The sequence below is a fragment of the Buteo buteo genome, chromosome Z, assembly GCF_964188355.1.
Source record: "Buteo buteo chromosome Z, bButBut1.hap1.1, whole genome shotgun sequence".
NCBI classification, from domain to species: Eukaryota; Metazoa; Chordata; class Aves; order Accipitriformes; family Accipitridae; genus Buteo; species Buteo buteo.
The window spans coordinates 59,327,989-59,344,013 of record NC_134204.1 but is presented as its reverse complement, the minus strand read 5'-3'; the positions used below and the strand labels follow the sequence as shown (position 1 = coordinate 59,344,013).

The following is a 16,025-nucleotide window of genomic DNA, read 5'->3' as shown; positions in this document are numbered from 1 at the left end:
GTGATGTGCTTCCTGCAAATAGACTGGGTAGAGTGTACTCCAGCTGATATCTTGTCTGCTGTCTTGAACTTAACTTTTTTTTTTCCCCATGTATTTGAGCCTTGAATTTTACTTTCACATCCAAGTGTTTCTTAAAATGTCAAGTATCTTTGAATTCAAGATTGGAAATTTGATTCATATGGGCATCTGGGTATGAACCTGAATATAAAAGCTTGCAGGCTGTTCAGGAAAGGGTGTATGTTATTGGTACTAGTTTAGGTAACACCTTAAGTTTCAGAGGGGTTTATTGTTATGTCTTCCAGCAACAATCTAATTTTCTTTTTTTGGCTTCTCAGAGTGTATGTTGTTAATATTGTGTGATGGATATTTTTGGCTTTGCTCTACAAGGAGAAGATACTAATGAAACAAAGCATGTTTTTACGGTACTTTTGTGCAGCTTGGGCTTTAGAGTGGTTTCTAAGTATTTATTTCAACCTGTAAACCTCAACTGCACAGATTGTTAGAGGATTAACAAGTATACAGATTCATGGCCAATCCTTGCATTATTACCATATGAAGAATATTCTTTTAGTTCTCAATGTCAAATAAAACAGAAATAATAATCACTTTTACTCAAGCAAATTTTTAAGGCTTTTATTTAAAATTTACTTGAAAATACTGATACATGGCCTATGAATATTACGTATTGGACATTTATATGCATATACATGAACTGTTTGTTTATTAGTCACCAAGCAAGTTCAACTGAATCTCTGTGGAATAACTGTCTTCTCATTTAAGTGTATTTTTGTGAATATTATTTCATTATTTTCTTTGTTAAACTCTGCTCCTAAAAGACTAAATATGTTGTGGATGTGTTTGGGCCATAAAGGTGTCACAGCAAACCCACGGTTGATTGCTTTGATGTAAGTGTGGTATAGCAGCACTTAGTCCATTCTTCAGTCTTTTCTCATGGCATGCAACTGCAGCCATTGGCAGTTTAGTTCTTTTTTCCCTGCACTTTTTCTTAGTATATCCCACTGTAACTAATACATACAACACACAGTTGTGGAAGAAGCAGGTTTTCAATCGCTGAGACTTTTTGGTCTGTGTATCTTAGAATCTCAGTTGATCTCAGTTATTCTACAGATACCCAAATACCATGTGATATTTCAGACATGAACTAATTTTTCCCATTTACCCCAGATCTTTTTTTAGTGATAGCATTGCAGTGCATGTTCCTGTTGAAAATACTCTGCTCCCACACTGAAAGCTCATGTGTGGTAACCTCGGCATTTTCACTATGAATATTATATATATATATATTTGCCTTTCAGTGTCATGATTATACGTGAACACTATGTAAATCAGGTGGTCCTGTAAACTTACTGATTGCCTAAATCATATAATTGATGCCCAATAGTAAGTTTAGACAGACTACCCTGTTGAAATGGATGTGCTGAGGTTTTGGATATGGTCTGGGATGATGTCGTGGGAAGAACATGGACTGCAGCATTAATTTGAGGTACCTTGCATATTATTGCCTATACCAATCACACAGATTATGAACATTTTCCACTAACTTAGGTTTTTTCCTAACCCCTTCTCCCAAATGTGCCAATCTTTGTCTCATTAGACCAATTTCTGAACACTTCTACTGTAGATAGTGCTTAGAAGAAGTAAGGGAGCAAATAATGACTCTAATTATTTGCTAGTTTAGCGCAAGGGAAAAAAGAATGAGCTAGAGCTTCTGATTAAACAAAATTATATAGACAAAAAACAGGCATAAGCTTGTTAGTTTTAAAGAATATGCTTACAGTGAATTTTTATGGAAAAAAAAGGAAACCAAAGGAACTCATGAAAACCATTATTATGCAAAATTCTGGGTGCTGTGGCAAGCTGCATTTCATCAGTTTCTCTGGAAACAGTCAATAGCTTGGGCTCAGGAGAAGGAGGTTTACAAACCCTTATATAATGTGTTGTATATTCTCAGTGCTCATATTTACAGCTGTTTGCTTAATTGCTTAAGTCAATCTTCAGTGCTATGTGTGACTGTTAATTACAACCTGTTCTCATATTCTCCGTGTTAGTAACCTCATAGCAAGTTTGCCCAGCTCAGCTTTGACCTGCAGCCCACTTACTTACTTATCAATGATTTGGATGAGGGGATGGAGTGCACCCTCAGTAAGTTTGCAGATGACACCAACTTGGGAGGCAGGGTTGATCTGCTCAAGGGTGGGGAGGCTCTACAGAGAGATCTGGACAGGCTGGATTGATGGGCTGAGGCCAATTGTACGAAGTTCAACAAGGCCAAGTGCCGGGTCCTGCACTTCGGTCACAGCAACCCCATGCAGCGCTACAGGCTTGGGGAAGAGTGGCTGGAAAGCTGCCCGGCAGAGAAAGACCTGGGGGTGCTGGTTGACAGCTGGTTGAATATGAGCCAGCAGTGTGCCCAGGTGGCCAAGAAGGCCAACGGCATCCTGGCCTGTACCAGAAATAGTGTGGCCAGCAGGAGCAGGGAAGTGATTGTTTCCCTGTATTCGGCACTGGTGAGGCCGCACCTTCAATACTGTGTTGAGTTTTGGGCCCCTCACTACAGGAAAGACATTGAGGTGCTGGAGCGTGTCCAGAGAAGGGCAACCAAGTTGGTGAGGGGCCTGGAGCACAAGTCTTATGAGGAGCAGCTGAGGGAGCTGGGGTTGTTTAGTTTAGAGAAGAGGAGGCTGAGGGGAGACCTTATTGCTCTCTACAACTCCCTGAAGGGGTGTTGTAGTGAGGTGGGTGCTGGTCTCTTCTGTCAGGTGGCTGGAGGTAGGACGAGAGGAAATGGCCTCAAGTTGCAGCAAGGGAGATTTAGGTTAGATATTAGGAAAAATCTTTTTACTGAGAGGGTTGTCAGACAGTTGGAATAGGCTGCCCAGGGAAGTGATTGAGTCACCATCCCTGGGGGTATTAAAAAAACACATAGATGAGGCACTTCAGGACATGGTTTAGTGGGCACAGTTGATGGTTGGACTCGATGATCTTGAAGGTCTTTTCCAACCTAAATGATTATGATTCTATACTTGCAGGTTGACTGACATGAAGGCAATACTGAAGTTTTTTTAGAATGAACGGAAGATGATAGTATGTTGCAGAAAATTGTGTTTTGGAGTCAAATTTTAAGCAATCATATAGTTGCAAGTTATCAATAATGTGGCATGTGAGGAAGAGGAAGCTCAGTAAATGACAATCTTCCATTTATTCTTCCTGCTGGATTTGATATAGCAATGACAACTTAAAATAAAGGTTTCGTTTGCTGTGTACAAATTTCTAGGCATATAAAAGTAAAGCTTGTGGTGCAGAGCCCCCCCCCTCACCTCCTCATCACTTTTGTGGATATATTCAGCATTCTGTGCCTTAGGACAAATGAGCTAGAACTGAAGAATTTAACAAGGGAAGGGTACTGCATTGCCTATTTCAAAGTTTTCAGTTAATAGGCTTCTTAATTTGACTTAAAAGAAAACAAGTATATGTTCATGTGTGTCTCTGAATACAAAGTTTTCTTGAAAGAGTCCTGAGAATTGATAGGAGATCATTGATGTCTGCTAACAAAATAAACTTAAAAGTTCCAACTGTATGAAATGCTGGCATAGCACAAAGATGCACTAGAGGTTACGACAAAAGCTCTGAAACAGGTAGCAAAAAGTATTTACATATACTCAGGTCTATATGGAAATATACAATAGCTAGTTTCATTAGCCGTGAAACACACAAGAAAGATGGGGAGAAACTTTTTAGCAGGGCCTGTTGCAATAGGACTAGGGGTCATGGTTTTAAACTAAAAGAGGGTAGATTCATGCTAGATATAAGGAATAAATTTTTTACAACAGGGGTGGTGAAATACTGGAATAGGTTGCTCAGAGATGTGGTAGATGCCCCATCCCTGGAAACATTCAAGATCAGGCTGGTCAGGGCTCTGACCAACCTGATCTAGTTGAAGATGTCCTTGCTCATCGCAGGAGCATTGGACTAGACGACCTTTAAAGGTCCCTTCCAAACCAAACCATTCTTTGATTCTGTGATACATTTCTATAAAATTTTCTTGAACTCACCTGGAAATATAAATTATCAGGTACTAGCAGTTTAGGGTAAGTGTCACTGTTCGTCACTAGCACATAAACTCTTAAACTTGTATGGAAACACTTCTGACATAACTACTACATTTACTCTGTACTGAAGAATGTGCTGATTTTAATTGAGGGTTGTAGCAGGTGTTTTATATTTTCCAACTTTATGGATAAATATATTGCAAATATTCAATATTGACACTTGTAATTTAATGAGCACTAGAATCACTTTTTGAAGGAAATAACCTCTAAGAAAATCAGAAGTGGCTTAATGGGGGTATTATTTTTATAACTTGGTCAACTACAACTAATGTAGTAATGTTTATTTCCTTAACAGAGCTAGAAATTTGTGTAGAGCTTGTCTTACATTCGTATTCTACTAAAAGAACAATCTTAGTGTACTGCTAGCAGCATCTAGTTACTTCTTTGAAAACAGCCTTTTAAAGTGCAGATGCACTTACTGCATTATTTCAAACTTCAGCACTGCTACTAATCCACATTTATATAACTGAATTTTTAAAAGATCAAAGGTTAAGAGGTGCTCAGCATTTGGAAAGCAAAATGCCTTACCTGCCTCTAATATTATAATCAGGTGTCTAATTTGAGACATATGAGCTTAAGCTTGAAAAATACGACTAATATTCTAAATAATTGTTCATAGACAATAGAAAACTCCATCGTTACTGAGTGCATTTGGATTGCTCATTACTTTCTGAAGTTATACTTGAAAAATCTGAATATGCAATTTGTTAAGAATTTATGCTGCTTATACTGTATACTTTTCTAAAATACAGTATTTGATATTAAGTATACTACTGATGAAGCAGTAATGACATGCAAGGTAGGTAGCCCTTGTATTTGGTATGCCTGTGATGATTTTTTCAGGTTTTAGGTGAAATTACATTTATATGCTGGTTTCAAACTACATACACTTTTAAGATTTAGGCACTGATGCCGTTGGCAGATCAGAAAGGAGCTGTCAAAAGGCAGAGAATCATTTTAGAACCACAAGGCCTATTTCATATGTGCACACTTTGCATATGGCATACAGCTTTTTCAACAAGATAGTGTTGGTACATAGGTGCTTCTCAAAACTGGACAGAGAGCAGGATTTGCAATGTCAAGCTCTGTCCTGTGTTTGTAAGTAACAGATACCATTACGTGCATGTACATGTGACTACTGAAAAAAACCCTGCTATGCAAGAATCCCTCATTATGTGCAGTCTGCCCTTAAAAGATGTATTTTCAAGAGCAGCAGTAATTTAGTGAATTTGCTTGATTTTAAGTCCTTGGTTTGATTATTTTTTTTATTTTTAGATTTTATGCAATACCAAACTTCTGACAATTGCAAGTTATAGGTTCATGCATTAAAGTTTTTAGAAAAAAAATTTCAAAGCCAATATTGAAATCAGTGGAATTTTTTCTTGTGCCCTAACTATCATTTTCTAAAACATACTACTCTTAGCAGCCTAATACATGCAGGTGGTTTGTGGAATGGATGTATAAAGATACTGAAGAATGTAAATCCATTTCCTAATAAAGCTTAACATCTACCCACATGTCATCAGAAACTTGGACAGCTTTACCTCCTAAGAATATATACACTTTACAGTCTTCCAAATATTTCTTTCTTAAGAAGACAGGACCACTTCTTTAGCTGATAATTACAGAATGAAAATGATGTTCTGAGAATTTGGTATTATCAGTCAGGACTAGGTGATCAGTTGGTGTTAATATTGCCCTGCTGAATTCAGTTATTTGTAGATGAAGTTGGAGATCTGCCCTTTAGAAGATGCTAAGGGATAAGCTTAAGTAAAAACTTTACTCTACCAGTAAAGAACTGCAGAACTAATAGAATACTATTTATATTAAGAATATAATAATATACAAATCTTTTGAAGGACCTAGTTCCAACATTGCTTCTTAGCATCCTTCACCTCAACAGAGCAGCTGGTTAAATTGTGAAAATATTGTTGTGTCAGGATACTTATTTGGGGCATACCAGCTACAGGCTAATTCACTTGGGATGTTGTGGAGGTGATTTGTTTCAGTTGGATCATACTGGTCACTGAAATCACAATTTCTGAATTGCATTTTGTCACCTGCATCCAATGCTGCCCATGGAGAATACTGCCTGTGTGTGATTACATATAAATACACATATATTTATTTATGTAACAGAGATTAAAAACTGCTGAACAAAGGCCTGATGAGACCTTTTTCTCAAGCCTAGAAAAAAGCACAAAACTACTGCAAAATTAAACAAGGTTTGAAAATGAGATATCAAGGAAAATGGAAAGATTAATACTTTTTTCAAAAAATTTCATTTCACACTTAAAAGAAAATACTAAATTTCACAACATCTGATCAGCTGCAGTGATAATACTAAAACCCAAAATACCAAAAACTCATTTAACATGCGGTAAAGTTCATTTGTAAATCATATTTAAATACTGTATTGTAAAAAAAATGCAATGACTAACCTGTATAAATTCTACTTTAACTGGCTGGCATGGCTTCCTTGAAGAGTGTGAGCTGTTGGTAACACGATGACAAATGAACACTAATGAAAGGTAATAGGTGTTAGAAAGCATACTCTTATTCGTAAGTGCTACTATAGCTGTCAATGGATTTTAAAGCATGATGACATGGTTTTCAAATGTACAAAGAACTTCTTTTTCCTGCAGCATTATGTACATTTAATGTTTTTTAAAAATTTGTCTAATGAATGTCCAAGTTGGGTAAAATGCTACGTGTTATCACACCTATTATCGCTGGTATTTTTTGTCTCATGTAAATTGAAATGGGCTTTCATGTTCATTTGCAGCTTTCCCTTCATGCACACATTTTTCTGAGTTATTGTTTCATATTTATTTTCATTTTTCCCATTAATTTCTTCCTCTTCAGGTGCAATCTAGCTCCTGTGGTGGAGTTTGCTGCCGATGTGGGAACTAAATCTGATTTTATTACCATGAACCCATCAGTTGTACAAAGAGCATTTGGAGGCTTTCGGAATGAGAGTGACAGAGAAAAATTTGTGCATAGACTATCCATGCTGAATGACAGTGTCCTTTGGATCCCTGCTTTCATGGTCAAAGGCGGAGAGAAGCATGTGGAGTGGGTTAATGCATTAATCCTTAAGAATAAATTGAAAGTGCGAACCGCCTATCCATCACTGAGACTTATTCATGCTGTCAGAGGGTAAGTGTCTGGAAAAGACTGGTCTGTCCTTGGCACAATGAAGCTAATAACTAGAATTCCTAACAGGCAGAAAAAAACTCAAGTAAAATGTTGAAAGGAGTTTGATATTTCCATTATTGTTGTAATGGATTGCATGTATGATAAAATAAGTTTGGTAGTAAATGTCATCCACTCATTTAGCCTGCTCTAATGCAAACAACTGAAATGCATTAGCACAATAAATTTTCACTTTCACTTTTACATACACAATTTTTTAATGATCATCATAGTGATAAATTAATGATAAAATAGTCTGAATTCAAAGAGTATCTGTGAGTCATCAATCAGAGGACTATGAAAGTGCTACATGTCTTTTGGGCAAGACTATGGAGATAAAAAGTATAATTTAAATAGCATAGGGGTAAGGTAACAACCATGTAAATGATGAAGACTGGCAGATCTGAAAATAATGAGCTCCTTCCTAAAACATCTAGGATTTGTTGCAATCTTTCTCCTTTTGAATTTGGCCAGATGCTTGGGCAATTCAAAAACTTTTTCAGTGATTCTGATCAATATTAATGTTAGGAGTTGGTAAAAAAACCAACCAAACAAAAAACATTCATGCTTTGTGCAGAGACTTTTTTTTTTTTTTGCCCCATAATTAAACAAGACTGTCAGATGAAGGCTCCAATGTTGTTGTCACTGCAAGTAAGAGTACATAGGACTGTGCATGAAAAACATTTAGAAGATGATGGTAGTGCAATATCTGTTTGTGCAGTGAATTATGACAGTATGATAATACTCAGTTTGAGTTCCTTGAACTATGCTGTCTGTGGGGTTTTGGGAGTTGCCTTAAAGTATTGGTATTGGCTTGTACCCCAGTTGTTGATCATGTATCTGCCTAAAAAGTTGCTACTGTTACAGCAGCAGAGATAAGATCAGAGGGAATGTTTGGGCTGTTACTGCAATCTAGTACAGGAGTATGAGAATAGAGCTTAGAAATACGAGAAATATGTTGTTCTTCAGCATATTAGGACTTCTGAATATGCTTTTCTCCTTCTGCCATGTCGCAAACAGGTTAACTGCGGTATTCATGTGGTACACTTCTGGCACTGGAAAAAATAATCTGTTTCCTTTGGAATTTGGAAATCCTTTAATTTTTTACTGAGTTGCTCAGTTTCCATAGCTTTTTGGATAGTTGTTCTGTTATACAGTTACACTTTAGCTATTTATGGGCCTTGATTGTGTGGAATTTTCATGTATTCAAAATGCCTATAACCCATGGATAGGTGTGGTGGGTTTTGTGTGTGTGTATAAATCTGAATAAGATTACTTCCAGTTTACAAATAGCTGTTCTCATTTTCATCTGTTAAATCTGGGCAAAATTCTCAAATGTGAATGGTAATTCAGAATATGCAGTCTTTCAGTTGGCAAACTTTAACGTCCTTTAGGGGGCTTTGTCTTAAAAAAAGAATTAGCACTGATGTCTCTCTGAAAGAAAGGCAACAAAAGCTCTACCGTCAGAATTAGTGTTGAAAAGTTAGACTACTGGATTTCAGATTATACTTAGCAGTGTCATCTGATATGACTGCACAAATTTGTCAGGTTGTTGAATCTGTGCTCTAAACCTTAGGTCCTCCACTTCTTGTGGGAAATGACTGAATATCAAATTTTATTCTTTACTGTTCTTTTTTGTAATTTGAGTAGGAACAAAACAAGGAGTCAAATTTATCTTTGGTCTAACTCTTCACTTCATGAAGTGAGGTGCATGAGGTGAATATGTCTTCGTGAGTCAAGTTTGGAAGTAATACAGTTAGCACTAATACATTTGGAACAAATATTCTTCAGATTTCTTAGACGGCAGTCTTAAAGCACCAGCCCATAATAATGAGGTTTTTATTACAGCAAAGTTAAATTTAGGGAAAGAGTATTGTCTTGTTACAGCTTGAATTACATCTCTCTAAGATCTGTTAGGTTTTATGTCAAATGGAATGCCATGGTAGTATGAGAAATTAAGCAAAAACTGTTCTTAAATAAAAATGTGCCTGAGCTAAAAATAAGTATTTTCTAAAAGTAAGTAAAGTAACTTGAAAAATAAAGTAAAATTTAAAGCTGCATGACCTGATTATCAAATCAGTCCATTTTGAGCAGTAAGACTTGGGAAAGTTTAAGCAAGTCACAACTGGTGACTGCAGTTTGAAACTAATGGACAGCTAAGTCTGCAGCCATTTAAAACAGTGTGTGCAACTTACATACTTGGCTTTAAGGAGAGTCTTCATAATACTGTGTTCTATCTGTTGTGCTCATGTTTATTTCAAATTCAGTGTAAACTGATGATTTATGAGCCTCTGAAGAGACACCACCAAAAAGGAGCTCCTATAAAACACTCCTTGTTTTATGAATCTGAACTCATTTTTTGTGTTTGTTTTGATAGATTTGATATATTTGTTTGTATGTTTGATGCTTTTGCAAGCTCTCTGCTTGCAAGTTTGTGACCATGTTAACAGTGATGACCTAGTGGAAGCCTGTGGTGTTGCAAAACAGAAAGGGTAAAATAAATAGAATGTGAAGATTCCTGTTAGTTGAATAAGAAGCAAAACCAGGAAATCTACCCACAAAATCTGCATTTTAAAATATACAGTAAGACCTGTGCAGAGCACCTAATCTCCTTCATAGGGTGCCTAAGCATATATGTAAGACTGTGAGAATGCAAGGCTTATGCTACGTCTTTCAACCTCTTAAGCCATAAGAGGTAGGTGGAGTTTGATTTACTGATGAAAGCATGATAGGGAAAGCTGAACTGGAAGAAATGTTTTTTGTAAACTGTCTTACTTTACACAAGGAAACTGCCTGCATGTGCAATCGTTGTTTTGTAGATTGTAAGCATTCTCAGATGGTTGTGTCTTTGTGCTTAAATGTAGCTCGATGATTTTCATTAAAGGCTACAAAAGTTTAGAGCAGACACATGGGAATGTAGCATTTGCAATCATTGTCCTGTGTTAGTATTTGTAACATCCCCAAACCCCTCTCAACATCCATGCAACTAAGTATTAACTTCTTTTGTTTCTGGTTTCTTTCCTTGATAATTCCAAAGCACTCTGGCTTCACTCTTTATTTGAGTATGCATATTTTGCATTAAATAATAATTTATATGAAGGTAGGTAGAGCTGTTTTAAATTAGACTTTAATGATAAGAGAATCAGTCAAGAAAGTCAGTATGGGTCTTACGTTACTTTTTATACTTTGAAACCCTCCCAAATTTGTAAAGACAACGAGATTTTTGTTAGACCATGCCAAAGACATAATACCAGGAGAGTCTACTGAAGAACTGTCCTCAACTTGAAAGCATATTCTTATGGAGACGAATAAAAGGTGCAATTTTATGTTTAACAAGTTAAAAGATCCCATCAAGCTGTTTTAGAAGACTTATGCACCCATGCTGATCTTCCTATACCACAGATAAGTCTGTAGATGTAGTATACCACACGGCTATACCATACCCATATTGCTCAGCTGGTTGAAATGAGGCTTTTATTTGAAACTTCAATGTATTGTATTACAACTACATGTCTTCATAATCTAAAAATACAAAACACTGCTACAGGCCTGAAAACTGCCTGAAAAGAGAAGATGTCTGTTCCAAAAAGCTATAATTATGAGGTTGTCTTTTTTTTTTTTTTTGGAAGAACACACAAATTCCCAGTGTAAATTTCAATTCATATCAAGAGTTCTTTGATTTAATGCACCTACTATTTTATTAAAAATATGGAAATGTAGTATATTGTGGGCTAAATCTTCAAGTAACTAGTCATCAATAAAGTTAAGTTCATAATTCCAACCTGACATACTAAGTACTAATAGAGATGTTTAATGCTGAAGGGTGCAGGCTGACAGCCACAAGGCTTGGAAAGTACTGTCTCTATTTCTCTTTGTGTGTATCACACTGGCAGATTGGTCAAGCAAATTCGTTGTTTTCCTTCATCAGTCTTTAAAGCAGAAGGCATAGGCAGTTTCTAAAGACAGAACATTAACTTTCTTAGACTTCGGTTCCAATCTAGTGAGGCCAAATTCTGTATTCCTATGTACTGTTTTACATAATAACAGAGCAGTTTTGCTGCAATAACATGGCACTGAAATTTTCTCTCCTATTTTTCCTTCTCTTTTAATGAAAGAAACTTTTTGAGCAGGACATAGTATTTGGTAGTTGCTCTTGATCAGATAATAGAATAATGACTGCATTCTGAAATCATTTTGAAAAACTATTTTTTCCTGTCCATTTGTGCACTTTTGGGGTCATAAAAAAGGTAATGTGGTGTTGGAAAAAGAAATCACTTTTTTACAGATTTCATGCCTTATTAAACTTCTGTGAGTGATGGCCACTCCTGTAAAATCTCAGAGGGATTCAAAGTTTTTAAAACAGAATATGTAAATACTAACTCCAACATAACTACTTTTTTGTAATCAGTAGCATATCTTAAATGGACATAGGATTCATATTTTTTACTTCAGTAGATTTAGATCAAGTGGTTTCATGTGATAATTTTTTTCTCTATTTTGCTTTTGTATTTCTTGATCCCCAAGTTTGTGTTTCAAGTAAGAATATTGGATTGGGAAAGAGATTTGGTAGCAGTTGCATGATTTTTTCACAAAGTGTTTCTAAAAGCTGTTTTATGGAACTTTTTATGTAATTGTGCACGTATTATTGACAACATAATTGAGGTAGTCAATATGTAACAGAGTTCAAGATGGAACTAGAATCTATAAATGAAGAGCTTAGCTGATTAAAAGGATTTATTTGCTCTCTAATGCTATTGCCAGGAAGGTTAATTATAATGAGCAAACCACACAGCTTGCTTTTTTTTTTTAAAAATTGAATTTAACAGCAAATTTCAGAAACTTTGATTTATTAATAGGCCTGAGATTTGATGTTGAACTCTTTAATTAGGATTATTTTTAATAATGTTTTCGAAGTCAGATGATACTCTGAGGTGTGGATAGTGTCTGTATAGAGTCTGGTCTCAGTACCAGAGCTCTAATGGAAGGTGCATTAAACAGGCAAACAGGAACTGACCCTGCTGGGACTAGAGTCCAGATCTTGTTGTTTACTGCCAATGGTGGCAGACAACCAAACCGGAAAGTAGAATCAGCAGATGCTTTCTGCTATGGATCCTGCCTTGCAGTTCCCTGGAGGGAGTAGAAAGGGCTCCTGACACTTAAGCATCTTGTTGGTACAGTAGGTGGAGGCCAGAGTTAACTCCCGCAGCCTTGCCACTGCTCTTCTGCTTCTGCTGGCGATTATCTGAAGCCATTTGCTGAAGAGGCAGAACACCTCTACCCCCCACCCCAGCAAGCAATACAGTCTTTTACAATGCAGTAGTTTTCTGAGGAGTTTCTTCTCATGTTTCCTCTCCCAACTCCACAACACAAAGTTCTCACACTCATCTTCATGTGTAAGAATGTTTTCTTGGCTTTTCTTCCTATTGGAGCCATTCCATGAACTCTTAGTCACTCAGCTGCAGTATTGCTGAAATTGCTTCACATAAGATTCCTTCCCCTCTTCTGGGTATAGAACAATTGCATGGACATCCATCCTGTGGGATTTGCCTGTGCTCAGCTTATTTCCTCCTTGATACTGCCTGCAAAAGAGTGGTATTAGAGTTGATCCTGCATTAAACATGGCAGAATTCCCACTGAAATCTCTGTGTTTTGTCTCTGTGACGAGTATGCTCTGCCTGTTTATGGTCACTTTTCAGTGCAAAGTCTTTTCTCCATTATCAGTGAAAGCAAACAGCTGTTGTTTGAATGTCGTGACCTTTTACACAACTTCACCATCGCTTCAGAGTCCTTTGCTGTGGGAATTACAGGAAAAATACTTGGAGAAACTCAAATATGCAGAAATCAAATAGTTCTCCAGCAGCTCTGTGCTAATAAAGAAACAATTGCTGGGAGCACTCCATATTGTAAACACTTCTGTTTCTTTTCTTACCGTTAACAGACTTCACTTTTTTCTTTACTGCTAAAATATATTTCTTAAGAGAAGACATTTTGGAGTACACAGATGAATAAATAATTGCAGCAGAAAACAAAAGATTAAAAAAAAAAAGGCCATTAGGCTAAAAATACAATGCTATACTTAATATAAAATGACTGTGTCTTTTGCATCATGTCATTCAAATATTCAAAATATTAGGAAAAAGATTCACACATTTCCTTACTTTTCAGTGGAGTACAATCCCGTTTTTCATATATGTGGATATTAAAATAGGGGTTCTATATTACAGTACCCTTGTGCCCTTGGTGTAACTTATCAGTAGAGTTGGTAAGTTATACAAACAGATGGGATGTCAGTTAGTTTGGATTTTCAGAACTTAATCTGTTGTGTGAAGTCATTCTTTGGATCCAGGGATCCTGTACTAACAGGAGAGCAGGAGGTGATGCTCCCATTCCTAAAGTGAAGACACTCCAGGGTTGATCTTTCAGTCTAGCAGTTAATTACCAGGGCTTCACAGCCCATGCACCTCATAAGGGTGCCTCCTCATCTGTTTCAAAGTTTCTCAGGACGCACTTTTATTTCCTTTGCAGAAGATCTCCTATTTTATTGTGTTTTGGGAAGATTTAGCAAGGTCTGTCAAGAGATATGTCACTTTGTGAGAGAAATGAGAGCTTTTTCAATGGGGGCAAACGCACTTGAAGTAGAGGAGGACACCAGGAGGAAACTGAATGTGTATTAAAGTTGTATGCTTTTTGTATTTTTCATTGCCTGGTCCATCCCACGAAGTAGGCTATGAAAAGCCTGGTCATGACTGTCGTGGTTTCAGCCCAGCCGGTAACAAAGAACCACGCGGCCGCTCGCTCACTCCTCCCGCCCCCTCCGGTGGGATGGGGAGGAGACGGAGGAGAGAAAATAAAAAAACCCTGGAACTTCGAGGGTTGAGATAAAGGCAGTTTACTGGGACAACACAAAGAAATTACAACAGCAACGGTACTAATGAAAGAGTATACAACAAGAGTGCTGCACAGTGCAACTGCTCACCACCCGGGACGCGGCACTCCGCCACTTCCCCCACCGAAAGTCGAGCCCACCCCCCGGCCCACTCCCCATTTATGTACTGAGCATGATGTCACATGGTATGGAATAGCTCCTTGGCTAGTTCAGGTCAGCTGCCCCGGCTATGCCCCCCACCTCCCAGGTTCCTGTAAAAATTAACTCTATCCCAGCTGAACCCAGGACAATGACTGTGGGGCGACAACCATTATTCTTATTTTTATTTACCTTTTGATAATAAAATTCTGTGAGTTTTTGGTTTGTGGGGTTGTTGGGGTTTTTTTGTCCCTTTTGCTTTGGCAGCTGCTTTGTTCCTGATTATCAGCAATGTATATACTTAAGACTTGTAAAACTTACTCTTCTAAGGCTGAATTTCAGGTTTCAACTAGAGGAGAGCAACAGTACCAGTTATAAGAAAAATAGTAAAGAAATTACCTATTTTCAAGTTTTGCTGCTTCTTTTGTCTACTGTGAGCAACAGCACTGTACATAATGCTAATGACTTGGCAGCTAAGCAGGGAATAAATAACACATAATTTATTCATACAGTGTATTTTCAGATTTATATTTATTTTGAAAAATATTTTGCTACTGTATTATTATAATTTTTTTCAATTTTTTTTCTTATCATTGGTTTCATAAAATCTGTTAATTTCTGTGTTTCTGAAAACTATAAAAACGTGCAAATTTAATTCTCATTTGACCATATCATACTCCTGTAACAGAAATTGTAGCTGTGCAGCTGAGAAGCAAACCAGAAACAGCTTTTATAGTCTGTCTTTGAGGATCAAACTACAGAGAGAACTGGAGTCCATAGAGAGTCATGTTGGATAGATATTATTAATAGGATGGAGAGCAGCTTCTGTCTTTTTTTTGACATGAGGTGAGCTATCTGTTGATTCTGTATGATACATGTGCACATGAGGAAGTTCTGTCAGGTTTCCTTCCTTTTAAAGTGCTGTTTCTAAGGTAAAACTTATAATAATGACAATTCTGCTATTTTTTGTTTTGATTGTAATGCCTTCCAAGAATTTTCAAAGATGTTTGCATTTAGCTTTGATCTTACTGAACTTTTGTGATGAGGAACAATTGTATTGAGCATCTAGCCAGTAACAGATTTCTTCAAGTGCTTAGTTAATTACTGAGGAAATGTGGAAATAAACAAAGTTATAGCTTTATACACTATATGGTATGGCATTTCCCTTTGGTCAGTTCAGGTCAGCTGTCCTGGCTGTGTCCCTTCCCAGCTTTTTGCCCAGTACCATCTGGCTAAAAATGCCTTTGGATCTGAACTTTTCCGTAAAAGTGGAGAGTTGTTATGATACCTTGTTATCATTTGACAAATTCTACTAGTTCTAAATATATTTATTAACCTTTTTTTAAGTTGATCCCTTCATCTGGAAAAAAAAATAACAAAAATAGTTATAAAGAGAAAATTCTAAAGGCTAAGCTTTTTTTCTCTTTTCATCTTTGTTACATTTTGGAGGGGGGGGTTGCGTGGAATGGGACACGGACACACAAAAAGTCCAAACCAAACTGAAAGAGAGAAGATAGAAATGGATACATATGCCTGTAGTTGTTCTTTTGTAATTCTTCTGTGTTACACTTCTAGCTGCCAGACTGGCATTAGCAGAGCTAGATCAAGAACAGAGTATGGCATTTCCTTCTGCGTGGATGACCATGACAGACAGAAGATGATGCTGTCAGTTACCT

The 16,025-nt window shown here is 37.0% G+C and overlaps 1 protein-coding gene across 2 annotated transcripts in view; it reads left to right on the top strand.

Annotated features, from left to right (window-relative positions):
• Nucleotides 1-16,025, top strand: part of ST8SIA4 (ST8 alpha-N-acetyl-neuraminide alpha-2,8-sialyltransferase 4) — a 65,029-nt gene that overhangs the window by 22,131 nt on the left and 26,873 nt on the right. For both annotated transcript variants that reach the window (XM_075020298.1, XM_075020299.1), the window contains one exon: nt 6,996-7,289. In XM_075020298.1, coding sequence (XP_074876399.1) covers nt 6,996-7,289 — 294 coding nt within the window. The remainder of the gene's footprint in view (nt 1-6,995; nt 7,290-16,025) is intronic.